This window comes from Mauremys reevesii, linkage group 1, assembly GCF_016161935.1.
Source record: "Mauremys reevesii isolate NIE-2019 linkage group 1, ASM1616193v1, whole genome shotgun sequence".
Taxonomy (NCBI): domain Eukaryota; kingdom Metazoa; phylum Chordata; order Testudines; family Geoemydidae; genus Mauremys; species Mauremys reevesii.
In genome coordinates, this window is record NC_052623.1 from 267,735,382 (window position 1) to 267,763,070 (window position 27,689).

General features: G+C 48.9%; 1 protein-coding gene across 1 annotated transcript; it reads right to left on the reverse strand.

Moving 5' to 3' along the window:
• Positions 1 to 937: 937 nt before the first annotated feature.
• Positions 938 to 26,363, reverse strand: LOC120371682 (casein kinase I). Its single transcript, XM_039487745.1, has 11 exons — positions 26,119 to 26,363; positions 21,824 to 21,911; positions 13,969 to 14,079; positions 13,617 to 13,765; positions 12,664 to 12,892; positions 5,570 to 5,740; positions 4,606 to 4,754; positions 3,105 to 3,297; positions 2,859 to 2,998; positions 2,514 to 2,579; positions 938 to 1,866 (listed from the first exon to the last, which is right to left on the reverse strand). Exons 2-10 carry the CDS (start codon positions 21,897 to 21,899, stop codon positions 2,547 to 2,549), a joined length of 1,251 nt encoding a protein of 416 aa, XP_039343679.1. The 5' UTR covers positions 21,900 to 21,911; positions 26,119 to 26,363; the 3' UTR covers positions 938 to 1,866; positions 2,514 to 2,546.
• Positions 26,364 to 27,689: the final 1,326 nt, after the last annotated feature.

The following is a 27,689-nucleotide window of genomic DNA, read 5'->3' on the forward strand; positions in this document are numbered from 1 at the left end:
TACGTTTATATTCATGACAACATTTTTCAGGCTGGAGGGAGAAACTGAGATTATCTACAGCAGGATTTGATTTTGATCAATCAAAACCTTGACAGAGACAAATCATGTTTAATAGGGGACAACAGCGTGTACATAAATTCACAAGGTGGAAACCTCACTATCATTCTTTCCTGGAGTCTAACACACACACACTAAACTTCTCCAGTCCAGGTATCAAAAGACCCCCAAATCATATTTCTCACAGCTCTCCCCCCACCAAGGCCACAGCGCTGACTGCACCATGACTTTGAAGACCAAATCAGCTTTATTTTTAGGTGCTCTGGCCATGTGCTTTTTTTCCAGTAATTCTAATCAAACATGTTCCTGGAATTTGGGAACATAACCGGCAGCAAGATGACACTTCCTGCCTGTATATCACATCACCAGAACAGCGGTGGGGAGGAGAGAAGAAAGGACAGATACTTGCGTCACTTTATCATTTTCTACTTTATTACTTCAAATTAACAACCACGATAAAGCTCAAAAAAGTCCAATATTTACACAGGAAAAAAGTACAAAATCCCCCCCCACCCCCAAAGTTCTTCAGGTTTTTTTTTTTCAGTTTTTTTAAATTACAAAGTAATAAAAAGTTTTGCTCTTTAATTAAAAAAAATGAGAGTAAGGGGGTAAATAAATTAGGGAAAAAAAACCAGTGTTAAATAGAAAGGAATAAAACCAAAACCGAACCCCCTCCCTCCCCCACCCACACCCACTGGCTCCACACTAGTGTCAATGCGCCAGCTAGAGGCCATATGTCACAGCGGTGATCATTGCATTTTAAAACCCAAGAACCATGTGGTGTCTTGAGCATTCCTAAAATACATTTAAAACAACTAAAGTGGGAGAAGAAGGAGGCAGTCAGGGATTGTGCATATGCACCGGGATATCTGATCTTTTATTTGGGGTGGGGTGGGGTGGGAGGGAGCTGGAAGAGGAAAACCATCCCCCAAGTTTCTGCACACCCCTCTCTTCTCCTCAGATCCCACTCTTTTCCCTCAGTAATTAAAACAAAACAAAAACAAAACCTAACATCACATGCAGCCTGATGTAAAAGACCCCACCCCCGGCATGGGAAGCGGGTTACAATCTCCCTGTCCTTCAGCTTCACTTTCACCTCCTCCACTGAACCACTCACCCCCTCTGGAAAGAAACCCTTGGCATGCCAGGACCGTTTGTCTTATTTATACATGCCTGGTGCTTCCGCTTACTCCCCACATGGTGCGGAGGTGCCACTGGGGGAAAAGGATCCCTGAATAAGTGGCAGGCCTTTCCTGTGACTCCTCTCACAGCTTGCCATCCATTTCTTTTAATGCTTGTAAACACAGTTTCTACCATCAGCCATGGCTGGAATCAGAGATTTTCTACCTGCCCAGGAGATTCCTGCAAAACGAGTGCAACCGCTCCCTCAAAAAATTAAAAAAATTGCATTAGGAACCACTTGATCTTAAAATCAACCAAAATTAAAAAAAAAAGACAGGAAGTTGTTTTAAAAAGAAAACAAAAGAGCAGAGTCAAGGGAGGGCAGGGTGCAGTCAGCTGGGAAGACGGTGCGCTGAGGTGGGGCTGGGGGGAAAGCTGCACAAAGGCAGCAGAGGCATTTCTGCAGGGCTCCCGTGTCGTCGGCTTCTCGGAGGCGCTCATGTTGGGGAACACAGGCGGCGAGCTCAGAAATGTTTCATGCCAGCACGGGGGGGGGCAGCTCATCTCCTCAGTGTTGGCAAAAAACAAACAAACAAAAACTGTTTTGTGGGGATTTAAGTTTTTTTTGTTGTTGTTTTTGGGGTTTTTTTGTTTTTGTTTTTTTAAAAGAAAAATACAGTGAAGACACTAAAAGAAAAAGAGGGGAAGAGTGTTAGAGAAAGGAGGGTTCCCCTGGCCATCTCCTATGATGAGAGCTTGGTACCCCAAATTACCCATTTCTTTTTCCCTCTCCCCACCCCACAGAGAAGCCCTCAGAACTACCCTGTGAGCATCTACTTCCCATTCAAAGATATATGCACTGGTTTAAAAAAGGCTACAAACATATCTTGCCTCTTCTGGTGCATACCCTTCCCACATCCCCACTCAAGCCCAAACCTTCCTCCTCAGCACTATCACACTGCCTCAAAGATGAATCAGGAGAGCACGAACTGGAAAGCAACAAAATGGCTTTCTGGTCTTAACGCCCCCCTAGGCATGGGGAAGTGGTGTCTACAGCATTCCCACCCCTCAGGAGCAATGGAATGAACTTCCAAAACACACACCACCACCAAGCGTTACTGCTGAACCAGCCATATGGATCGGTTTCTCCACGGAGCACCACAGTGCTGCTCTCCATCCCCAGCTAATGAAGCTCAAGCATCCCATTCCAAGACCAAAGGGCATCCTCCCAAGATAAGAGAGGGAAGGGAAGTGCACTGACCCACCACAGCGGCTCTCAGGCTTCAGGCCAACAGCTGGCACCAGAGTCTTGGGGCACCAGGGAGAGCACTCACCTAAGCAAACACTGGTCCGGGGGCATCTTCTCCTCACTTCCCAAGGTGATCAAATGGCACGCTCGTCTGGGAATAAGCGAGAGTGTGTGTGAGTGGACAGAGGAGGCGGAACCAGAGAGAGGGTTGAGGAGAAAGCAGGAGACAAACCACAGTGCTCTGTACATTCCTCTACCGCAATGGGTTTGTTGATCCCCCACCTCCCCCGAAACCGTTATTTCCCGGGAGCCATCCAGCTCAACAGTTCAGCCAGCAGCTCCTGTGGCCATTTTGGTGTCACCAGAACTGCAGGTGATCTGGGGCACGGTGCAGACAGGCCGAGGCCACGTGCAACAGGCAGGGACTCACCTGTGACGCTGAAATCCGTGACACCTCTTGCCGCCCTGTGAGGTCGGAGGAAGAGACGTTGGCAGGAGCTCCCCTGTGTAACCTCATGCTGACCTTCCGCTCCCTGTCCACCCGTGAGATTGCCCTGGGGGACGTGTTTCCTGTCCGAGGGAAGGAAGTAGAAAGTGAGAGAAATGCATTCAGCACCCTCAGCTTCCAGTCACTCCCAACACACCCTGGGTTCACACGGGCCTCGGCTCCCCTCACCGGACTGCTGGATTCGGGACGCGGGTGTGGAAGCCATGGGCTCTGCAACGTTGCGAAGGCGGTTGGCTGTGGCTCCAGCAGGGGGGCCGGGTGGCAGCGCTCGTGTGGCAGAACCCCGGAGTTGCCCCATCCTCTCTTCTCGCTCGTGCTCTCGCCGCTCCCGATCCATGTCCTCAGGGTTTCGGGCTGCTCCCTGAAAGACAGATATCGCCCCCGCAAATCGCAACAGGCTCAGCCTTCAGAACAAGCCAGAAAACCCTGTGCCCACCCATGCCAAGAAACAAGTCTGGCCCAAGGACTAGGCAAAGAAACAGGGGGGATCCCATCTCTAGAACCTTCCATCCCATGAGGAGGAGGCTCTGATCTCCTCCCCCTCGCTCGTTTCCTCATGGAGGTGTGTGTTATTGTTTAGACTGCAGTAGCAGCTACAAGGTGCTAGGTCAAGGGTGGGCAAACTACAGGCCGTGGGCTGCATCTGGCCCGCCAGCTGTTTTAAGCCGGCCCTCAAGCTCCTGCTGGGGAGTGGGGTCTGGGGCTTGCCCTGCTCCGTCACGCCAGCTGGGGCGCAAAGTCAGGGGCTGTTCCAGAAGCCGCATCTTGGCCCCACTCCGGCTCCTATGCATGCTAATGGCTCCACTCCAGCGCTCCAATGGGAGCTGCAGGGGCAATGCCTGCAGAGCCGCCTGGACGAGCCTCCACGTAGGAGCCAGAGAAGGGACATGACACTGCTTCCAGGAGCTGCTTGAGGTAAGCGCTGCCTGGAGCCTGCACCCCTGAGTTTTTCCCCGCTCCCCAACCCCCTGCCTCAGCCCTGTTCCCCCTCCCGCCCTCTGAACCCCTCAATCCCAGCCCAGAGCACCCTCCTGCACCCCAAGCTCCTCATCCCCAGCCCCACCCCAGAGCCTGCACCCCAGCTGGAGCCTACACCCCAACTCCCTGCCCCAGCCCTGATCCCCCTCCTGCCCTCCGAACCCCTCAGTCCCAGCCCAGAGCACCCTCCTGCACCCCCAACCCCTCACCCCAGCCACACCCCAGAGACTGCACCCCAGCCAGAGCGCTCACCCCACACCCCATTCCCCTGCCCCAGCCTGGAGCCCCCTCCCACACCCTGAGCTCCTCATTTCTGACCCCACCCTGGAGCCTGCACCACAACCCCAATTTTTTGAGCATTCATGGCCTGCCATACAATTTCTATTCCCTCAGGCCAAAAAGTTTGCCCACCCCTGTGCTAGGTACTTGCCAGACACAGACTGAGCCAGAGTCCCAGACCTCAAGAACATACAAGGCTGCAATGGGAGAGTCAGACCCGATGCTCCAGGGGATAGTGATTCCCAATTAATGCTGCTGAGTGCCGCTCCCGCTACCCATGCTGCACGCCTGTCCCGCTTACTGCTCACTAGGGCCGAGCACCTAACGTGCTTTCAGTGAGCGCGGTCACAGCTTCCGCCCCCTGCCCTCCCCAGGGAGTACCATGCCCCTCGCAGAGGCCTGCACCACTCACAAATTTGAGCATGTTCCAGTCGAAGACATAGTCGTAGGAGAAGCCCTGGCGGTGGAAGAGGTTACGGAAGAGCTGCCGCAGGTACGAGTAGTCGGGTTTGTCATCAAACCGCAGTGAGCGGCAGAAATTGAGGTATGTGGAAAACTCAGCTGGAGAGAGGCAGAGATAATGGCTGATCGTTAAATACAACTCCACCCTGACGAGGCACCTCCATTCCCCCACTCCACTCTCCCTGCAGCGAGCCTCAGGTACAGCCACAGGACTAGGGCCCCACCCCCGAGACGCATTGCTTCAGACCAGAGGGGCAGCACTGCAGAGCCAGACAATATGTGCCTTCTCCACTAAGGAACGCTCTGCTTTGGGCACTGAGGACAGCCACCCAATTCCTCTGGGGGAAATCCTTGCTCGCCTCCCCTCTTTGGCTGCTTTTCAAGCCAGGGACAGCATGCAGGTTGCATGGGATCCCCAGAGTGGAGAACATATCATTAACAAAATAGGCAGAACGGAGATTTGGGAAGCAGGGTCCCATGTGGGGAGAAAGTGGCCACAGCAGTCCAGAGCAGCATGAGCTGCAAGCTGGCATCAGTATCCCCCACAGATCCAGACACCTCAGCATCATTAGACATCAGCAGCATGAGCCCTGAAACAACTTCTCATCGCAGCCTGCCTCTAAACTGGGTCACCTCAAAAATACCGAGACCACCCAAAACCAGCTCCCTAGGGATTTCTAAGGGGTCGCACTTCTGTGCCAGGACTGCAGTGCCATGGTTCTCTCATCCCTTCTAACTGTTGCCATTAGCAATGCGCCGGGTTCCTTCCCCACCACCCCTCTGTACTGCGGTGACATGTGCCATGCCCCCCGCTGCTAGCAGGGGTCAGATTCTGTAGGGTACCAGCATGAGAGAGGGAGTGTACATGCACGTGTGTATTACGAAGGTACCCGTCAGGAGCGCACAGCACTTACAAGGGTACCCTTTGCAGAGCACCTCAATGGGGGTTGACATCTTCTTCTCACTGATACGCTCATACTTTTGGCGCTTGGTGGCAGCCTTGAGGCCCTGCCAGGGCAGCGAACCCAGGTTGAAGTACATGAGCACGTAGCCCAAGCTCTCCAGGTCGTCACGGCGACTTTGTTCTGGAGGAGGAGGAGAGAGTTACACATGGGCAGGGAGTGAGTTGTGACTGGAGTTGCTTAATTGGTCTCTGTGGTTAGGGACAAGCAAGAGGAAACAAGAGACCATCTCTTTTTTGCTCCCAATACACAACCAACTGCCCACTTGCTTCAGGCTCAATTTTTCTGGAAAGTTTAACCAAAAATGGTTCTGTCACTTCAGAGAAGGAGCTTAGGGCAAAACACCACATTTTTAATGTGTATTTTTAAAAACAAGAGCAAAACAATCTTCCAAGCGCTTTTTCTGAGAAGCTCAAGAGCCTCCATAATTCAGAGCAGGGACTTGAAATTTGGTATTGGAGGGGGATGTTCACCCTGGCGTTGGGATGTGCCTCTTGCCATCCCATGACAATCTGCCCAAGTTTTCCAAGTTATAAGCCTCCGAATAACTGCAGTTTGCACATGATCAGTAGAGAAGTGGTAGAGTTTGGCAGCTAAATTCTATGAAGATTCTCTGCAGTGAGCAGGTTCCTACTCCTGGGCTGCTGGGGCGTAGCAGGACTTTCCCTTCAATGGCTCCTCTTGGCAGCTGGGGATCACTGTGGAATCAGGCACAGGAACTGAAAGTGGGAAGACCACCTCTCCTAGGTTCTCATTGCTCTCGCTGCCGGCACCGAGAGCAATGAGGAAGATAAGGCGAAAGCAGGCCAACTAGAACGTGGTGAGGTGAGGAATGGAGGGGTGGGTGGAGAGGGAAACGGGGAACAGAGTCATGCTAGGAGCAGAAGCATCTGTAATCACTGAAGCACACTCCCCCACAGAACCCGCAATCGAACCCTGGAATCCTCAGACTCTACATTGATCTGCTGTCGGGAAGTAGCGGTGAATCTCACTGGCAGAGTGAGTCTCATTCCCCACTAGTGGATGGCCCACACAGAGGATAAGAACCTACTACTGCTACCATTTACTCTGTGAGTTCAAGTGGCAGAGGTCTGTGTTGTGGATCTAAACCCTGCTGATGAGCCAAGCTGGGGGTCAATATGGTTTCATGTGATGGAATTCCTGGTTTTTCAGTTTAAAACAAAACATGTTAAAAAGATCTAAAATAGAAGAACATTAAGGTTGCAAAGTCAAGCTCTCAGGCATTAAGAAATGTCAGAATTAAGGTGGCCTTTAATTTGGCCCTCTTTGGGTATGCATAAGGAGACCATCTTTAATGACATGATCACATACTACTTTTTGCACAGGACCCCTGCCCAATTCAATATTTATTTTTCATCCTCCACATTTAACATGCAGCCCAGGCCTTGCAGAACACAGCATTCAAAACCTTACACTGAATACAAAAAGCGACAGAGTCCTGTGGCACCTTATAGACTAACAGAAGTATTCGAGCATAAGCTTTCGTGAGTGAATACCTACTTCATTAGACGCATGTGGTCTGACGAAGTGGGTATTCACTCACGAAAGCTCATGCTCCAATACTTCTGTTAGTCTATCAGGTGCCACAGGACTCTGTCGCTTTTTACAGATCCAGACGAACACGGCTACCCCTCTGATACTGAATACAAAGCTATTCGTTTCCTTATGGGCACTTCTGTGGTGTTCTCTCCATAGTATCTGAGTATTTCTCAAACATTAATTTATTTATCTTCAAAACACTCCTGTGAGATTAGATGGTATTATGCCATTTTTGTAGTGGGAAACTGAGACGGAGAAAGAATAAGGCCAAAACTTTTTCAGAGTGCTTCACACTTTATGTTTGAAACACAGCTCCCATTGATTTTGCAGGAGTGAAGAGTGCTCACAGCTACAAGTGAAATCAGGCCTCAGCTATCTTTGGTTGGGCACTCAGAAAATGAACACACAATTTGTGACCACCTGTGAAAAATTTGGTTTAACAATCACTTTCCCAGTATCTCATAGAAACTGTGTGTCAGAGGCAGAACTAATTTTCCCAGGGTAGCAGTCAACTGCCTAGCCCATGATTGCATCCTCTCTCTTCCTGAAATCCCCAGCTTAGTTTACTGCACACCTTCCAACTTCAGCAACAAATTAAGCAGGTGAACTACTGACCAAGCCTCCCTCACTACAATCCTGATTCCTCCTCAGAGCAGATCTACCCTGTGCACTGAATGAGATGGGAGGTGGAGGGGGTCCTCAGGAAAAATGAATATGTCATCATATAATTAGAGACTGTATTATAATGCAGACACACCAGGGACTGAATTAAGGTTGCACAGGTAATCTTAATACCGGAAATTCTCAACTTTTGAGTGCTTGACTTTGCAACTTTCACATTTAAAAAAAAAAAAAAGTAGCTTTTTTGTTGTTGGGTTTTTTCTTAAATGGCCAGGGGAAGTGAGGCCTATGCTCAGCCTGATGGCATTTAACTTTTCTTCAGATGCAATGTTCAAGTCCAAAATTTCAGGGAATGTTCTAAGCATCACTGGACATAATCTTGTTGGTTTTGGTGACGGGATGGGGTGAGGGGAAAAAAATCAGAAAAACTAAAAGGGTGAAATGGAGAACACCTGGAGACCCTGGCACCTGACAGCTTCAACCACCTCTGAAATTGTCTATAGCTCCAATAGATTGATGGCTGCCATTAAAACACCTTCCACCACATTGGTACCTCCTCCCACCAACCCAGTGTCTCGGCTATGCCCGTACAGTTTAAAATGTTGACCTCCTGAATTACTTAAATAGTAATGGGGAGGGGATAAGTGAGAGTTCACAGAGCCCCTGGCATGGGGGCAGAGAATGGGCTACATAAAGCCCTGGCATAAGAGAAAGGGGTAGAGAATTGCAGGGAGTCCCTGAAATAGGAGGACAGGAGAGAGTGGTAAGAAGTCCCCAGTGAGTGCAATGAGCTAGGGCTATAGAAGCAAGGAAGTGTGCAAATCTCTAGTATCTATTATACAGATGCACACATTCCCTCAACCCTGCCCTGAAGTGACACCATGATTGGAGGAAGTGGGGGGAAGGCAATATGAGAGTCTGATTTGTCTTTTAAAAAAAATCAGTTTAATTTAATTTCGATCCATAAACACTAAAACCACCTTAATCATAGTGGTGGGTTGTTGTTTTTTGTGGTGTCACCAGAGGGCAGATGGACAAATTTTCAGTTATGAAGAACAATGGGGAAGTGACCATTAATCCTTAAAAGTACATCTATACAACTTTAAACATAGCCTGTGCACACTATTTCAGTGAGTTTTAAATTCCATGGGAAATCTGAAGAGCCCAACAGGCAGGCCCCAGATTGTTTTGGTGCCCTGACCACATTTCAGTAACTTCACATGTTTAGATTTCTTTTAAGTGTAACTTTAACTGTGAGCTTCCTGGGTTTATAACTCTTGGTTGTGGGATAATTACAACAGCTCTATAATGTATATCACCCTAAACTGACAAGTACTCTCAACTTTCACTCCATTTTAACAGTTTCTGCCTGGGAATATATATTAAAAGAAAAAATAAAATATAAATAAGATTGAACAGTACATCAATCTGACAACACAAGACAGCTTCAACCTTTGCAATATCCACATTCATCCTAAAAGACTGAGGACATGTACACTCAGGAACATTTCTTTGCATGCACACTTTTAGTGTTTACAAGAGTCACTTTAGCCTCACATGATCCCTGAGAGGTAAGAAAATCACATCTCCATTTTATAGGCAGGAAGCAGGGGAAGAGAAGGATTTACTCATGGTCTCAGAGTCAGTCAGTGTCAGAGCTGGGATTAGAACTCAGAAGTTCCTGGTTCCCAGTCCTGTGTTTAGTCTACTACATCACACTTTGTCTTTGTCTTTTACTCATCTTCAGCGCCTCAGTCTTCCCTTGGACACCTGGAACAGCATCCACACATTCTCCAACCTACTGATCCTCTTCTTCTCTACAAAATAACCTCTGACCCACACCTCTGGAAAGCCCCCAAAGCCAATCTGTACCTTGCAATGAAATATTCTTTCCGTTTCCATTGCTAAGACGGCTATCCTACTTCCATGCCAATTTCCTCCCTCTCACAGACACAGGCTCCTAGTCACTCCTTCCTTCCCCCAAGATGGTGCCCAGACAAAGGCTGGGTCAGCAACTGACAGCAGGGAGGCAAACTGCATGGGGACCAGATGCCTGAGCAGAGGGAGGCTATTTAGGACTTGCACTGGACAAGATTCATGAGCTGACCTGCTTCCCTGCAGCCACAGAGGCTCCCCGATTCCCAGCACGCTGCTACCCGCCTGACCCTTCCAAAAGCCATGCTATTTCCATGTGTCTGTGACTGGGATAATCCTTGGGAAGGGAGCCAGACTCCCCCAAACCCTGTTCATTCCTCACCAAATTATGTTCTTCTGATTACACATTCATATCAGATTTTGTGAACTCGGAGGTTGCACAGCCCAGAACTAGTGTCTTTAATAGCACATGAAACTGGAAATAGTGCCAGGGGAAGGACCAGCAGAAAAACAGGGCCCATTCTGATGTCATCTATAAAAGGAATTTAGGGTGGTGGCGGGAAGAGTTATTACCCTCATGCTTCCCATACTCACTATTCAGACAGAATATGCTAGGCCCCTTCTGTATCAGTCTCCTGGGCACCCCGGGTGTCTATTTCAGACTTTACATGCTCTGACGGGCACAGGGGATTCTCACCCCCAGAGCATGTGAAAATTGATTGGAATGTATGAACCAAGGGCCACATAGTCAAATGACTCCCCTGGTAACCATGGAAAACCTCCCAGATCTCCCCACCCAGTCTCTGGGAAGGGGGGGAAAAACTGCACTCCTTCCAGACTCTGGAATGTACAATCCTTAGCTTGCAGAGTCAAATATAAGGCTCTCATTTGATTGCTATTCCACCTCACGGGTTCCTCCCTTGCTTCTCAACTGCACGAAGGCAATGGTAACACCAAGTATTTAGTAACTGAAAGTCAAAATTCAGAGAGAAGGTTCTCTGTTAACTCAAACACGTCAGTTGTCCAGTGGAGAGGTCTCATGGCCTGGGCACAGCACTGGGAGCCAGGAAGCGCAGAGTTTTGATTGTCGTTCTGACACCAACTTCCCAGGCAGCCTTGGGCACATCACTTACCCTCTCTGCAACTCCACTTGTTAAATGGACAGTGATTCTGGGAGCTGTTGCAAGGATTAATGGTTTTCAGCTTCAACACTTTGTGCAGAGTGCTGTGTGAGAGTTACAAGTTTATAGCATATGCAATCTGCTCTCTGAAGAGCAAACAAGATCTAAAAATTCAGCCTGATAGGCAGGCTAGACTCCAGAATCAAAGGCTAAAGATTTAAGACCATGGTGGAAAATTAAACAAGCAAAACAGACATATTAGCCCTTCACTCACTCAGGTCTGACAGAGCAGCCCAAAACCCAGTCCCTGATAGACACAGTAGATGAAGCATGCATGAAGTAATCCCAATGTGGCAGTTACCCTGGTTATGGGAACCCTGAGTAAGCAGCAAACTGAACTTCAATTTGTATGTATGTATACACACACACACACACACACGTAGGGGTGGCCAAAATATGGTCCATAGGGTTCTACCAGGCTGGCTGTATTTTTAATACAGAGCAGAGACCAGGAGAGACCATCCCACTCCCAGCTATGACAGTGCTCCCTGTTTTGATACACAGCCTCCATAGGCTGCAGCTACATATTATTAAAGAGGAAGGCAATCCAAATCTGCTCTATTGCTGCAGAATAGGTCCAGACTCTGTGGCTTCTAGAAAATCATCATTGCCAGTGGAGAGGGGAAAGTTTTCCCGGGTGACTTTGGGGGCCCAAGCCACCAGTTTCTGGAGGATTTAAGTTCTTAGCCCATAAGAATCTGGAGAAAACCTTCCAAATGTGAATCAAATGTAGCCAACAGCTGCCTTCCCGAGCCTGCAGACAGATAGCTTCAAAGCTTCTGTTGCTCACAGCTTTGCCAAGCAGCAGCATAGTTATCAAGGGTCTGATCATTTTTATTGTGGGTATTCAGAATTCCATGGGCAGCTGTGAAACTGTCAGAGAATCAGATAAATTTCACTCTGCTATTGACTGACAAAGTTATGACTAAGGCTGAGAGTCTGTCATGGAGGTGACAGAAGTTAGATTCCATGACTTTCCATGACTCCGTGATATCTGCGTCGGACGGTGCAGCTTGCCCGGAGGCCACCTGCACAGCTTGGGCAGCCCCCAGGGCCAGCCGCACCAACCCCTGCTGTAGCACTCTTGATCCACCGCACCCCTCTCCCACCACCAGCAGCAGGAGTTTGGGCTGAGGCAGGGGGTCGGGGTGTGAGGGCTCTGGGTGGTGCTTATCTCAGCGGGGCTCCCCGGAAGCGGCAACATGTCTGTTGGCTCCTAGGCAAAGGTTTGGCAAGGCGGCTCAGTGCGCTGTCTCTGCCCGCAGGCACCGCCCCCGCAGCTCCCACTGGCTGCAGTTTTTGGCCAGTGGGAGCTGCGGAGCCGGTGCTCGGGCAGCGCATGGAGCCCCCATGGCCATGCCTCTGCTTAGGGGCTGCAGGGACTTGCTGGCCACTTCCGGGAGCCACACGGAGCTGGGTAGAGAGACTTCCAGCCCCCCTCCCCCCCCCCCCAAACAGGGGTCCCAGGTCGCACACCACCACCCAACCCCAACCCCACCCCAGCAGCAGCAGGGGTCCTGTGCCCCCAAGTTTTAGTCAGGGGTATATAGTACAAGTCATGGACAGGTCACGGGTGGTGAATTTTTTTTACTCCCCTGACCTGTCCATGACTTTTAGTCATGGGTATTTTTAGTAAAATGTAGCCTTAGTTACGAGCAACTGAAATCCAGGGATTAGGAAGGAAACCACTATACAACCTTCACTATGGCACCTGCTGCCCCTCCCATGATATTGCAATCTACAGCACATGATACACGAACAGACATGCAGAATCCACACAGACACGCACACATGCCATAGTAGGCTCACCAATTCCCAAGTGGGTGTTGATGGAGGCATAGCGGGCTGTGCCAGTCAGGTTCTTGTTTTCCCGGTATGGGATGTGCTGGTGGGTCCGGGCGTCTCGGTACTTCTTGGCCAGGCCAAAGTCGATGATGTACACCAGGTTGCCCTTCTTGCCAAGCCCCATGAGGAAGTTGTCTGGCTTCACATCCCGGTGGATGAAGTTCTTGGAATGAATGTACTCTATACGGCTGATCTGGAGGGGGAGGGTGAACACCGCAGGAGAAGTGGGAAGGAAGCTTGTTATGGCTGTAGGCGTTACAACCCCCACCCTTAAAAGAGAGCATGGGCAGATGGGCCTGGCAAGTATCAGTCATGGGAGTGGGCTTGAACTGCTAGCTTTCTGGCGCTCTGCAATGAGGGTCACAGCCCAAGAAAGGACTCTTCTCCCCAACTCGTGGGAACTGAGAAGCAGATGAACAGGAAACACATCCATTCCCACCAACGCTCCCCCTCTTCCTCAGAGGGGAAGTCACCGTTAACACTCCAGGGAGGGAAGGGAAGAGAGTTTGGCAGGGATATTAAGCTTCAGGGCGTTGAGCCAATCTTTAACTATTCAAGACCAGGATGAGCCCTAACTGGGTGGGGAGGGGCACAGATTATCCCATATCTGCCTATTTGGGGGTCTTAACCTTCCTCTGGGACTTCTGGCGATGACCACTGTCAGAGGCAGGATGCTCAGCTACATGGACCTTGGGTTTGATCCAGTCTGGCAACTCCTGTGAGTGGGTAGCCTGGCTCCCCAGCCTCTTCAAGAGCAAACACCCTGGAAGCCACTTGAGGTCCCCCTCCATCTTCACTCAGACAAATAGCCTGGGCTACAGCAGCTCAGAACTGCTATTGAGTGGAAGGGGTGGGAAAAGCCAAAAGTAAGGTATGGGGATGGAGCTGAGGTGCTGACAGCTTTAGAAGAAACTCACCATCTGGTCTGCCAGGAGCAGAACAGTCTTGAGACTGAACTTGCGGGAGCAGAAATTGAAGAGATCTTCCAGGCTGGGTCCCAGGAGCTCCATCACCATCACATTATAGTCACCCTCTGCCCCACACCACTTAATGGAGGGAATACCAACTGCAGAAAGAGACCAACCCCACGAATGAGAGGTAGACAAGAGACATCCACAGTGACTCCCCACTACCCAGAGTATTCCTTGCTGAGAAGGGCATATCCAACACTAAGGTACCCAGCAGTAATTTCTCTCCCTCCTCCCCAAAATGCCCTGGAACAATTTCTACTTTTACTCTCACTAGGTATGGCAACCTCCCTGAACTCACCTCCTCCCTGCATCATCTTGTAGAACTTGCTCTCGATGTGGAGCTGGGGGTGCTTGGTTTTGACACATTCCAATTTGATGGCAACTTCTTCCCCAGTGGCAATATTGGCACCTGGCACAGGAAAAGAGGGCAAAATGATGATTAGAAACATGATTGGAATTAAGTGAGACACCCATGATGAGGTTTATGCAAATCCCATGCTGCCACTGCAGAATTTGTCCTGGAATCTACCCTTTGACACAGAATTGTGAACCACAATTTAAACTTTCATTTTAAAAATCACACATGCAGTGTCTAGCTCTTATGTTTGCAAAGAAAATCTTGAGGTGGCAAAATAAACGGAAGCCAGTGCAGACTCTGCAGACAGCCTGAAACAACAGTTCTAAGAAGTGCAAACTGCCTCACTGTATCACCAGGTTAAGTCTACAGTGACAATTCATAGGTCAACATGGCTTAAAAAAAAAAAAAAGACACTGAAATAGTTAAACATCCAACTAATGTGCATATCCCAATGTTCCAAACTGCCCACCAGGTGACAAAACACACACAGTGCAATTATTGTTCACCAATCCAATTTTGGATATGCCAAAGACTTTCATAAGTGTCAAGAAATAAACAGAATGCAATAGTAAAATAAACCACACAGGGACTCCTATACTCAGGGTATTTCTAGATCTCTAATGTAAATAATTAAAAAAAAAAACTATATTTTTAAAACTGAATCTAGCTGCCACAGAATAGAGGAATCTTGCCGAGGAGTACACAGGGCCATCAGTTGAGATGGATTTTCTGTTGGCTGTGGAAGGAGGACTGAAGGGGAGAGGGAGGAGGGACATTCCATCCCTTCCACATATTAACAGAAATGGGGTTCCATTTGTTTCCTGCCATCCTAAAAGGGCAAGAACTGAAAGATCTGTGCATAGGCCACAAGAATGACACCCCAGACCTCTCTCTAACCCCAGCCCACCCCTGCGCTGGAATTAGGGACTATTAAAGTTCACACAGACTAACTGCCTGTTGCACAGGTGACTGGCAGTCAAAACCAATCACCCTAGAACACATGTACTAACCAGAAGATGGAGTGGGAAGGAAAGAAATGGTAGGAGGAATTTAATCAGCCATAGGAATAGAAGAGACATGGACAAGATAGCAAAAAACAAACAACAACAAAACCCAAACAAACCCCTGGCCTTAAAGCTAGTCTTGGCAGGTAAAATTAATTCTTGCCTTCCACTCCAGGCTTTAGGAAATACAGAGTCCCTGGTGAGGGACACAGAAAGAGCACCTTCTATCTATCCATCCACCCGTTGCCACCCCTCATCCAAAACTGGGACCAAGTAGGGGAAAAATGGTCAAAAGAGGAAAAAAAAGCACCACTTGATTTCTTCTCCCATCCTAGAGCCACAAGATAAAGCAAATGCCTCCAGAGTCCACTCCCTTTGGGGCAGTTCTGCAGAACACCGATTAGTCTGAGGCAGCCTGTTAGAAGAAAGGTGTCGCTGAGACACCACAGTATCAGGGCTGAGACAGACAAGTTGGTAGGAATTTGTGAGAGAGACAAATGTTATTAGGGGCCTGGAGGGACAGATTTATGAAGAACAATTAAAAAGAGCTAAATACACATCTCTTGTCCAAGAGACAACTAAGCAGGGTGGGGAGGGAGTATGGGGCATGACAACAGCCTGCAAATATCTCAAGGATGTAAACACCAAGGAGAGCGAGGGATTATTTATGGTGCTTTGAGGGAGTGGAAATAGGATCAACAGGATGAAATTAAGAAATATTTTTACTCAGTATCTGGGGTTGGGGGGGTTGGAGGACAGGCCTTTTTGAAACTCATTCGGCCAAGGGTCATTTTTGGACACAGACAAATTCCATGTTTAAATTATGGTCTGCGAGCCAAATGTAAATTTAGGACCACGTACTCCCTACCCTTTAATATATATACCTCTACCCTGATATAATATGAATTTGGATATAATGCAGTAAAGCTGTGCTCTGGGAGGGTGGGGCTGTGCACTCCAGTGGATCAAAGCAAGTTTGATACAATGTGGTTTCACCTATAATGCAGCAAGATCTTTTGGCTCCTGAGGACAATGTTATATTGGGGTAGAGGTGTATATGGAGATATACCTATCTCATAGACCTGGAAGGGACCCTGAAAGCCCCCTGTCTTCACTAGCAGGACCAAGTACTGGTTTTGCCCCAGATCCTTAAGTGGCCCCCTCAAGGATTGAACTCACAACCCTGGGTTTGAGCAGGCCAATGCTCAAACCACTGAGCTATCCCTCCCCCCTTCACAACAGAACCCCTCCTACTAATATCAGTGGGGCGTCTGCTCAAAGATCAAGATTACAGCATAGCCCTTGCATAGTCACTAAGGCCTTGTCTACCCTTAAAACACTGCAGCAGTGCAGCTGTAGCCCTGCAGCGCTTCAGTGAAGACATTACCTACACTGATGAGGGGGATCATCCCATGGGGTAGGTACTCCACCTCCCTGAGAGGCAGTAGGTAGGTCAACAGAAGAATTCTCCCATCAACCTAGCACTGTCTAGGGGGTTAGGTGGGTGTACCTGCATCACTCAGGGTGTGCATGTTTCACAACCCTGGGCTATGTAGTTATACCAACCTAATTTCCTAGTGTAGACCAGGCTTAAGCTTTTAGTTAGTCATTGCTTGTTCAGTCACTTAGTGGCAGGTTCATTATTACCCAATGGGAAACACTCAGGGCTATTTCCAATTTGTCTCTCTCTGCCTTCACTTCGACTCTCTTCTTTTCATTCCTTTCCATTTCATTCCCTGCAGCAACTCCCTGTGCCCTCCCAACTCCACCCACTAACACAATGAGCCATGAAAGTTAATGCTGACATTAAAAAAAACAAAAAAACAAAAAAAACGATAGCTTAGATTCTGCAAAACCTGGATATGCCAGATAGGTAAACATCTCAAGAGGGCCAAACCTAGCCTTCGGGGCCAGTGTTTTCCAAAGACTTTTCCACAGGTGTCAGTCTCCCATGGGAAGTAGAAGCAGCCTCACTGCTTGGGGCACTTTAGAACTAGACGGGACAAAACATTGGAAAACATAAAGCAGGGAATAATCCTTTACTGATCAGGGTGACTGATTAAACACTTTTCACTCAGAGCCCTGTACATCTTCATAGCACTCTGTGGGCATCAGCTGATAATCCTCACTGCCACGCTGCTGAAGTAGGTGCATATCCTTTCACAGACGTAGACATGGAGAGGCTACACGACTTGCCCACCGCTAGAGAGGGAGTCAGTGATAGACCCAGGAGAAGAATTCAAGAGTTCCTGGCCCTTTGCTCCATGCATTAACCATGCACCCTCTTTTACTATCTGATAGACTTGTCTGCTGTCTGCAACTTCCACATCTCCGATTCTCCTCCTTCCCCAGAGGTTGCTCCTAGATCTCAGAGTCTGAGAAGATTGTGTTTCAGACACAAATGTGCTGTGTATACTTCTCGCTTCAGCCATTGGAGAGATTTAGGAATTATCCACAGTCCTACGTAACATCCATCCCCAGTCTTGCTCAGCTGTAGGGGCTGTCTGAATTCAGAATTCATTCGTCTTGAGCTTTTTAAATGGGGCAGGGAGGGGGTAGACATCACTTGCAGAACAAGGAGACATTCTCCACAAGGGGTCCTTTTAGAGAAGTAACAGATGTAAAGAACTAACACACAATACACACGGAGGATGGTGTTTATTAGCCACGTTCTTCCCTCTCCCCACATCCTTCCCCTTCCACCACCTTCTTTCTTGACAGCTTAGTGAGGGAAGAAAGGATGGCCGCTGAACAGATGGGAGAAGTCAGCTAGGGCAAGAGAGAGTTAACAGGCTGGGAAACAAAGGGAACTCCCTCCATGAGGGGGAGGGGCATGCAACCAGGAACTGTCCAAGCATACACCACCAACATCCCAGCATGCTTTGCCTGACAGTCAATCCTCAGCTCATATTCCTTTCTGTGGTTCCTCTCTGAAGCAATCCAGTCCCTTCACCACCACAATCAGCTTTGCCAATACATCTCACAGCTTACTTGCAATAGCTCCCGTATTCCAGTCCTGGGCCCCCCACCCCAGTTCTGCTAATGCATCTCACTTCTACTCATCCAGTCAAAACCACTTCCTCACCAAGCCCATTATAAAGCAAACTGCACATTCCGCACAAATGTTTACACCTCCACTGACTTACAGAACCATGGAAAATAGTTACGGCCTACTGGATCGTCGGGGCCATCTTCAGCCAATGTGGTGCTGTTCCCCACATCCTCAAGATGGGAGAGGGGGCACCACCGTTTGAAATCACTCCATTTAAGATATATGTATGTGCATGTGCAAGAGAGGGGAAAAAAAATATTTCCCCTCTTCCAAAAAACGATCCATGACGTGTATTTCCCACAGCACCATTGCTCAGGGGAAAACACATTGCTGTACGCATTGTCAGGTGAAAGGGGAGAGGTCAGAAGTTTAGCTGTACAAACCCAGATTCCTCATCTCACACCGAGACAAAGTTTATTTGTTTCAGTTCATTCCCTCTATCTCCAGGCCACAAAAGAGAAATATTAAGCAAATCTTGTGCAGCACTGACAGATCTGTGAACAAAGAGATTCACTAGGGAGAGAGAGGGGCTGGGTAAGCTTCCTCCACCCATACCACTCTACACTACAGCATGCCTGACCCCAACTGGAGGGACCACCTAGGCACCAACATAGCCAGCTAACATGGCTTCGTGTTAAGCAACTTGATTGAGTGAAAAACAATTAAAAAACCATACCCCTTTTGCCTATCAAGACAGGGCATCACAGCCTCCACTGCTTAGCAGTTACCACTCAGGACAGAGATCTTGGAGTATTGTTTTCAGTGAACTATTCACTTCTGCTCAATGTGCAGCAGCAGTCCAAAAAATAAATAAATAAATCTAACAAGATGTTAGGAACCATTATGAAAGGGACAGATAATAAGACAAAGTATCATAATGCCAATATTTCAATCCATGATATACCCACACCTTGTATACTACATGCAGTTCTGGTCACCCATTCTCAAAAAAAGATATTAGAAATGGAAAAAGTTCAGAGAAGGGTACAAAAATGATTAAGGCAATGGAACAGCTTCCATATGTGGAGAGATTAAAAAGACTGGGACTGTCCAGCTTGGAAAAAAGAGACACCTAAGGGGGTATTACAGAGGTTTATAAAAAATCATGAATGGTGTAGGTCAGCAGTTCTCAAACTGTGGGTAGGGACTCTAAAGTGGGTCACGACCCCATTTTAAGGGGTTCGCCAGGGCTGGTGTTAAGACTTGCTGGGGCCCAGGGCCGAAGTCGAAGACTGAGTCCCACTGCCCAGGGCCGAAGCCCATGGGCTTCAGCCCTGTATGGCAATGCTCAGGCATCAGCTTCAGCCCTGGACCATGGGACTCCGGTTACAGCCCTGAATCCCCAGGACTAAAGTCCTCGGGGTTCAGCTTTGGCCCCCCGGCCCGAGGCAGCACGGCTTGGGTGGACTCAGGCTTCAGTCCCCCATCTTGGGGTCTTGTAGTAATTTTTGTTGTCAGAAGGGGGTCGTGGCACAATGAAGTTTGAGAACCCCTGGTGTAGAGAAAGTGAATAGGGAAGTGTTATTTATCCCGTCACATAACACAAGAACCAAGAGTTACCCAACAAAATGAACAGGCGGCGGGTTTAAAACAAACAAAGGAGGTACTTCACAAAATGCACAGTCAAGCTGTGGAACTTGTTGCCAGGGATACTGTGAAGGCCAAAGTATAACGGGGCTCAAAAGAATTAGGTAAGTTCATGGAGGAAAGGACCATCAATGGCTATTAGCCAAGATGGTCAAGGAGGCAACCCCATACTCTGGGTGTCCCTAAGCCTCTGACTGCCAGAAACTGAGAGGGGACAACAGGGGATAGATCACTCAATTGCCCTGTTCTGTTCATTCCCTCTGATGCATCTGGCACTGGTGGAAGACAGGAAACTGGGCTAGATGGACCATTGGTCTGACCCAGTATGGCTGTTCTTATGTTAGTCACTTCCACTTTGCAAAGTGGGTGTGCAACAATTCCAGAATGTTTTACACTCACTTTGCACAGGTGCAGATGACTACACGAACTCCAAGGGAGTGAAGGATCAGAACCATTACCTCTCTGTATCGCTATTCTCCTCACCCACATACACACACGCTCCTGAGCTACTGCAAGAGGTACTTACCTACCTCAAAAGGGAGGCTTAGACTGTGTAACATGTTTGAAGGCAAAAGGTATTATTGCCCCTTGTTCCCTGCTTCACTTGGTTACAAACACTGTCACCTGAGTTGGCAGCTAACGAGAGGACCATAAACAAATGACATACAGCCATATATTGAAGTGGAGGTAGTGTCCAGGGGGATACAGCAGGGAACCTCACTCTGCTTTTACCCATCATCTTTATTAGAGACCTGGGCAAAGGCAGTAAATAGCCATTCATGACATTCACAAGACACTAAACACGGAGGAGTTGCAAACACCCATGAGGACAGAGCAATAATAAAAAATGGGACTAGAAACATGGGCAGAAAATAAAAACAGATTCATCTTGGAGAAAGAATCTGAAAGCAATGTTCAACAGGAGGAACTGAGGAGCAGTAAAGCTGAGAGAGATCCTGTGGTGATAGCTGACAGCAAGTTAGAGAGGAGTTTGCAATGTGATACAGTAGTGGTGGTGGGGAAGCCAAGGAAGCCCTCTATGCAGAGACATCACATTACAGAGCACTCAGGAGGAGAGCCCTTTGCGTGACCACATCTAGAATACTGCACTGGCTTCCGGGCATCTCAGCAGGTCAACAAAATGGAGGGAATTCACAAAAGAGCAACAATAACAATGAGTGGCTGGGTGGACTGATTTATGAGGAAAGCTGGAAAGAGCTAAACATGTATCACCTGGCAACATGACAATCATGGAAGTGTATGATAATCACTTACAAGTATCCGAAGGGTGTAAATATCAAGAGCGAGGGGAATTGTTCAGGGTGGTCTCTTAAGAGTTTGTAACTAGAAGTAATGAGGGAAAAACTTAGCGAAGGGTAAATTATGGAAGTTCTCAAGAAGTTATTTCTTTATCAGAGGGGCTTTATTAGACTGGAATAGACTCGCAAGCAAATCCCTATTGTTTGGGCCACTAAAAACAGAAGTGGACTAGGGGGCAGGATACGAGTTTGGGAGAGGAATAGACAAGATGTACCAAGATGAAGAGAGACCCTCCAATACTAGCTTACCCCTCCCTGACTTTGTCCCTGAGCGATGCAAGAGCGGGAATCATACCACTGCTTGGAGGTCTTCCCCACGGCCCTGAACAGCTCTGTGCTCAGACACCCCATCAGGCCACTGGGGTTATAAGTATCTTTCTACTCAACATGGAACAGCAAACCTCCACTAAAGAGATTTTAGCAGGACAGCCTCTCTGTCCTGTGGTAACAGACTGTCCCTTTGCCAAAACACCACTTCCACAACCAATAATCCCCACAGGTTAACACACACAAGCTTGCGAGAGAAGCAGACAGGGTGGGAGTCTGAAACACGATCGCTACAGTCCACTTCTTAACCAGTTTGGCCAGAGACCCAGTTCCTTTCACCATTCCCTGACCAGAACTGGATCTTGGCACATCTCAGCATCCTCACTTAAGGAGACTGCCAGCAGCAGAGAAGGCCAAAGAAGCAGCCAGCATCCACAGCATAATCCTTGAGGATCACCCTTAGAATCCTTCCCTTCACAAGCCAGCTTTGACCCATTAGCGGGGAAGAAACATCAGAGTTTAGAAGATACATCCTGACGGCTAGAAGGGCCAACATAGAGACTCACCCAGATAAATGTCTCCAAAGGAACCACTGCCAATCTTTCGGCCCAGCCGATACTTGTTCCCCACTCGGAGCTCCATGGTTCAGTCGCACTGGGGAGGAAGCAAAGGAAATGCAGAGTCAGAACAGAAACAGGAACTTAAAGAGTATCCCACATGCGACTGCACAGGAGATCTGGAGTTTACTGGCAGGTCCCTTTCCCCAGGGCTGCAAGTTCTGCAGGGGGTCAGGCTTGGTGTCCTAGGCTTTAGTCTTCTGCATTGCCACGTAGGAAAACTGGGATCCATTTCCTGTCCTAGCCCATTGGCTGTCCAAGGCCAGCAGAGCCAGGAATGCTGCAGGGACAAGACCCAAACCCATTCACTTTAGCGATCTGCACAGCCATGTGGGAGAATCTGAGTGAATCCTTGCTCCATCATTTCTTCAGAGATGTGAAAGAGGTGGAGGGGGAGGACCACTGGAGGGTTTAATGGTGTGGAGAGAAGCCCCAGAGGAGCAGCATTAGCCCCAGGACCAGCCTCACACATGGCAGCCTAAAGTAACCTGAACCTGGAAGAGTTCTGGTCTCCAGCATCAGAGACCAAGCTGGCTAGGTACGAATCCCATAGCAAGGAGTCCAAGCTGTGCAAGGAATGGGACCAGCACCCCTGTGGCAGGTGTACTTTGGAACCTACAGCTCCACGAGACCGACCCACTGTCACTAGCAAGCTGTTCCACAGGGGGCTGGGGAAGGAGGAAAAATAAATAAATGAAATGAAATGTTCTACTAAAATGAAGTCAATCTATGCATTACTTTCCTATTTCAGTGCATTTCTACGACAGACTGCAGCCTCCATTGCTCTATTGGGTCCCTCTGTCTGCACTACGATACACCATAGTGGGTGTCCTTTACTGCTCCCTCTCCCCCCACCCCCCACCTTGGCATGGTCCAGGAACAGAAGGCTCTTACCTGCTACCCCTATAAAAGCACAGCAGGACACCAGAATCAACCTAGTCACTTTCCTTATACTTTGCTCTGGGTGGAAGGCCCACAACCATGGCACTCATTCCCACCAGAGATCCAGCCTGAGCCTTACCACCTTTAGGGTGCACTGCAGGACCCATCTCTTTGCGCAGGCCTTCGCCAAATGGAGTTCTGGAGGCTCCCCGGCAATGTCACCCTGGATGGCCACCACCTCGAGCTTTCCCCTGTTCAAGTAATGTGGCTCTGTCTAAAGGAGGGGAGGAGAGAACGTGGCTCCTTTTAGAGGATTCTGCTGTACAGTTAGTTGATGTAATGCCATATTATTAGTGTACAGAACGCAGACTGGGTGTACTGGGGATGGGCACCTTGGAAAGGGAGGCAATGAGTCAGATGTTCAGAACAAGGTAAGAGGAACTTTCCCTCACTGGGGCGCAGTGTATGGGAAGTATCTTCGAGAGGGGAATGTCTCCTTCTCTGGCAGAGGCAAAAATAATGCCAGTGACAGGGGTTCTGGGCACACCATAAACCCCAACCCAGAGCTGTTTCTCCCACCCCAGGAGATGGGATTACAGAAAGAGGAACAGACTGGCTGCATAGACACACAGGACAAATTATCTCACCAAGGCATTCAGGAGGCGTCACAAAACCTGAAAGCAGAGTGTGGCCACTAGAAGCCACATGCAAACACCAAGAGGTGGAGTCCCCTTGCCTGATATTTACCTATGTGCCTGGGCTTCTTTATGCTTAGAGACTACAAAGCCCCATTACTATTGAAAACTTCTGCAGGATGAGAAATAGGCACAGCCCTGGGAACAGACCTGTGAGGCAGGTGTGCCTGCACAAGGGCACAGCACCAGCCTTGGTTTTATCCGCTGCCTGCTATTCTGAGACTACAACCACATGTACGTACACCTGACTCACCCTCCTGCTCCAGTATAGGAGCAAAGGCACAAGCTGCATTAAGGACACTCACACTCTGAACCCAGCATCCATTGAGGCTGAGCTCGGCCAGGCCTGGGGCCACTAAAGGGCGAATGCTCAGCTCAGGTTCTGGTCCCAGCACTGGTCAGCAGGCCCTATGAACACTGCAGAGGCTGGGCCTCATGTCTTAGGTAGTGCTCCACACTGCTATGCAGGAGACCCAGGCTCAGACACCAGCAGCACACCAAAGACTGTGCCCAGGGGTTGTGCCAATGCCCTATTGTGGTACCTCACTTCCTGGGACAGACAGGGGCAAAGTTCAGGGACTATCTCACACAGGTGTGCAGCAACCTCCTTGCTGACTGTTGACCTTGTTCCTTAGTCTCTAAAGGGGAATCCAAGAAGGGAGAATGGAGACCCCCATAGGGGCTGGGGGGGGAGGTGTAGGGAGAGCAAAGAAGGATGGACATTTCCTCCTGTAAACGTGTCTCCCCCCCCCGCCCAACTGCAGTATTGGAAACAGAGCCTTGCACGGAGGGTACACTGCAGTTGGGAACATAGACGGTAGCAGGATGAACACATGTCAAGGGCCAACACATACACTCACCCCCTGGAATTGCTCCAGGGGTTAGAAGACGATTTACCAGCTCACCCCCACAGACCCTACAGTTTCCGCTTTCCTTCCTGGTCTGGCCTCCAGATCCGTCATAAAAAGACACTTTTGCACCCTTCCCCCCACCCTGCCAGTACTTTCCAATCAAAGCAGTATTCCCTGGGGCCAGAGGACAACCATTTAGGTCTCCATAAGGAATTCACAGCCCCTTCCCCATGAAACCTTAAAACAAGAATGCACTCTGCATGAGTGAATGTGTAGAATATATTAATATCCTCATTACACACATACACCTACAGTACACTACACAACCCTAGAAATACTATATTCCCATCAGTGTTGCATACCCACAGATAGGTTCCAATCCTATTTTATAATACACATGTACATACACACAGGACATTATGTAAACACATGATACGCACACACAAGCTGCAGACCCCCCCTTCCCCCTCCACTTACATGTCAGCACAGACTCTACCAGGAAGCACACAAACAAAACAGATACATAAAAATGACACTACCCCTACCCCATCTGAATAGCTAGGAGACCCGAATGTACCCAGGGATACCACAGGCCAGAGAATATTAAACACACAGTGAGAGTTGACCGCTACATAATGGAGGCTGCTAGGCTGAATCTGGCATTAAGGGGAAACTGAAGGGGGGGGGGGGGGAAAGCTGCCTAGTACACAGACCATAAAGGCTTTACATAGCTTTTTCTTAAACGGGAGGGGGGATAAGGAGAGAGGCAAAGAGAAAATAGAATTTAAATAGGAAAAAATATGACATTTTTCTTTGCATAAAAAATATCAAATAGAAATACAGGTCCCTCCGGCCTCTGTCCCCCTTTCACAGTTACAAAAAGAAGAGAGAGGGAGATAGAAGAAAACAACAAATACAGGCATTAAAATAAAGGGAGAAAGAAATAAACAAGGTAGAAAAATTCCTTGTCACCCCATGGTTCTCCACAAGCAAAATACTAAATTAAGTCAGATTCTAACACCAGATTTATTTTTTTTAAATGCACCAGCCAATTAAAAATGACACAGAAGTTCTATTTTCTATCCATTCCTAGCTATGCTCATTTTAGAAGATGAAATAATGCCAGATAAACAGTTTCTCTCCCCTCCCTCCCCCACCAATCTTTTCAGTGCACAAAAGGAAATACTGATTTTCCCAGCTGATTCTCAACACCATCCCCCCCACCTCAAAAACACACCCTGTTTGTCAGAGATAATACTTTATAAATATACAATGCAGGGGCTGCCACTATGGTTTATGGCCACCCCTAAAATAAATAACATCCAGAAAAGCGAGAAAGGAGTATCAGTTACTCAGGGCAAAATGTTTTAAAATTATGGAAAGATGTTATTAAAAAAGCAGAAATTAGCAGATTCCCTTGCCCCCTTCCCCAAATACAACAGTCTAGTTACATACGCAGATCTAATCCCCCCACCAAAATATAATAAATTAGAGCCACTTCAACATGCAGAGAGCAAAAAAAAAAAAAATTCACAGCTCTGAAAGGGGGAGATCGGGGCCCCTAAAATGCCCTTGCAAAAGTGGGGAGCAGGGGGACTCTGTTGGGTGTCCCCCCGGCTTTGTCTCCGTAAAAAAGCTTTTGTCCTCCTTTCTTCCAGTTTGTCTTATTTGCCTGTGTCACATTCCCCCAGCCCTGTCTCCCTCCCCTCCCCCAGCCTCCTCCTCCTCCTCTCTCAGCAAAAACAAAGAGCCAGAGGGGCTGCCTTTCCCCCCGGATTTGCACCCCAAGATAGATCCAGATGCGTGCAATATTTACCCTGTCTGGAAGGGGTCTGTGTCCGGCTGCTGCTCCGGTGGCTGTCAGGAAGGAAGGTGGCTGGGATGGGAAGGATGAAGGAGGATTGGGACAGGGTGTTCGCGGCGGTACCCAGCCCTGAGCTCCCTCCTTGTCTCTCTGCTCTGCCTGCTGAGTGCCTGCCTCCCTCCCTCTCGCCTGCCCCTTCAGTCTCTGAGCGCTCGCTTCTCTCACTGAGTTTCCATTGAGTCTCGGGGCCAAACCCACTGATGTCATCCTGCGAAGCTCGGGCCCGCCCTGTGAGATTTAAAGGGGCAACACGGTGTTTTTCCGGCTGTGTCCGTTTCCGGCACAAAGTAACACACGCCACTAGACAAAAGCACATACACACACACAATACTGTAGACGGATTCCTATGTACAAACACAACTGACACACACATTCAAATAAATACGCACATCTTTCTACACACCAACATCTACAGCGCTCAGATACACAATAACACAACACTTTTCAGCTATAGCTCTCGCGGAGTGCTTAGCAGAGGTGGGTAAGTAGCATTATCATGCCCATTGGGCACAAAAGGGAAACTGAGGCACTGCGCGGTCAAGCGACTTGCAAGAGAATAACATAGCTGGACCTGAGACTTGCCCCCAGGCTGCCTAGGCCTGATTCTCCATGGCTCTGCAATTGGAGTCATTCACCCCAATGCAAAGCATCTGTCAAACTTAATGGTAGCATTTTACAGACTCTGTGCACTTGTGCTGGTGTGCATGACTACACGAGGCACACAGTAATGAAGAAACAGACTTCCTGTGTCCTGGTCCTGTGGCCTATGTACTGCACCCACTGTCTTTCAGGTTTCAGAGTAGCAGCCCTGTTAGTCTGTATCCGCAAAACACCTTAGAGACTAACAAATTTATTTGAGCATAAGCTTTCGTGGGCTACAGCCCACTTCATCGGATGCATGGAATGGAACATATAGTAAGAAGATATATATACACCTCTACCCCGATATAACACGAATTCGGATATAATGCAGTAAAGCCAGGGGCGGCTCTAGGCACCAGCGGGCCAAGCGCCCGCTTGGGGCGGCATCCTGGGGAGGGCGGCATTTGGCTCCGGTGGAGCTCCCGCGGGCATGCCTGCGGCAGGTCCACCGGAGCCCGGGACAAGCGGACCTGCCGCAGTCATGCCTGCGGCGGGTCCCGTCTTCCCGCGGCTCCGGTTGAGCTCCCGCAGGCATGACTGCGGCAGGTCCGCTCGTCCCGGGCTCCGGTGGACCTGCCGCAGGCATGCCCGCGGGAGCTCCACCGGAGCCAAATGCCGCCCTCCCCAGGAAGCCGGAGCCGCGGGAAGAGGGGACCCGCCGCGGGACTGGGGAAGGGCGGCGCAGCGCTCCGCGCTGCTTGGGGCAGCCTACTTTGTAGAGCCGCCCCTGAGTAAAGCAGTGCTCCGGGGAGGCGGGGCTGCACACTCCAGGGGATCAAAGCAAGTTTAATGTAACGCGATTTCACCTATAATGCAGTAAGATTTTTTGGCTCCCGAGGACCGCGTTATATTGGGGTAGAGGTGTACATACAGAGAACATG

Excerpts from the sequence above, each read along its gene's own strand:
- LOC120371682 (XM_039487745.1), bottom strand. The coding sequence starts at position 21,899 with ATGGAGCTCCGAGTGGGGAACAAGTATCGGCTGGGCCGAAAGATTGGC. Across the intron at positions 4,755-5,569 it reads GCTCTGCAAAGGGTACCCTT|CTGAGTTTTCCACATACCTC; the intron begins GTAAGTGCTGTG and ends GCCTCTCTCCAG. Across the intron at positions 2,999-3,104 it reads GTCCCGAATCCAGCAGTCCG|GAAACACGTCCCCCAGGGCA; the intron begins GTGAGGGGAGCC and ends TCCCTCGGACAG.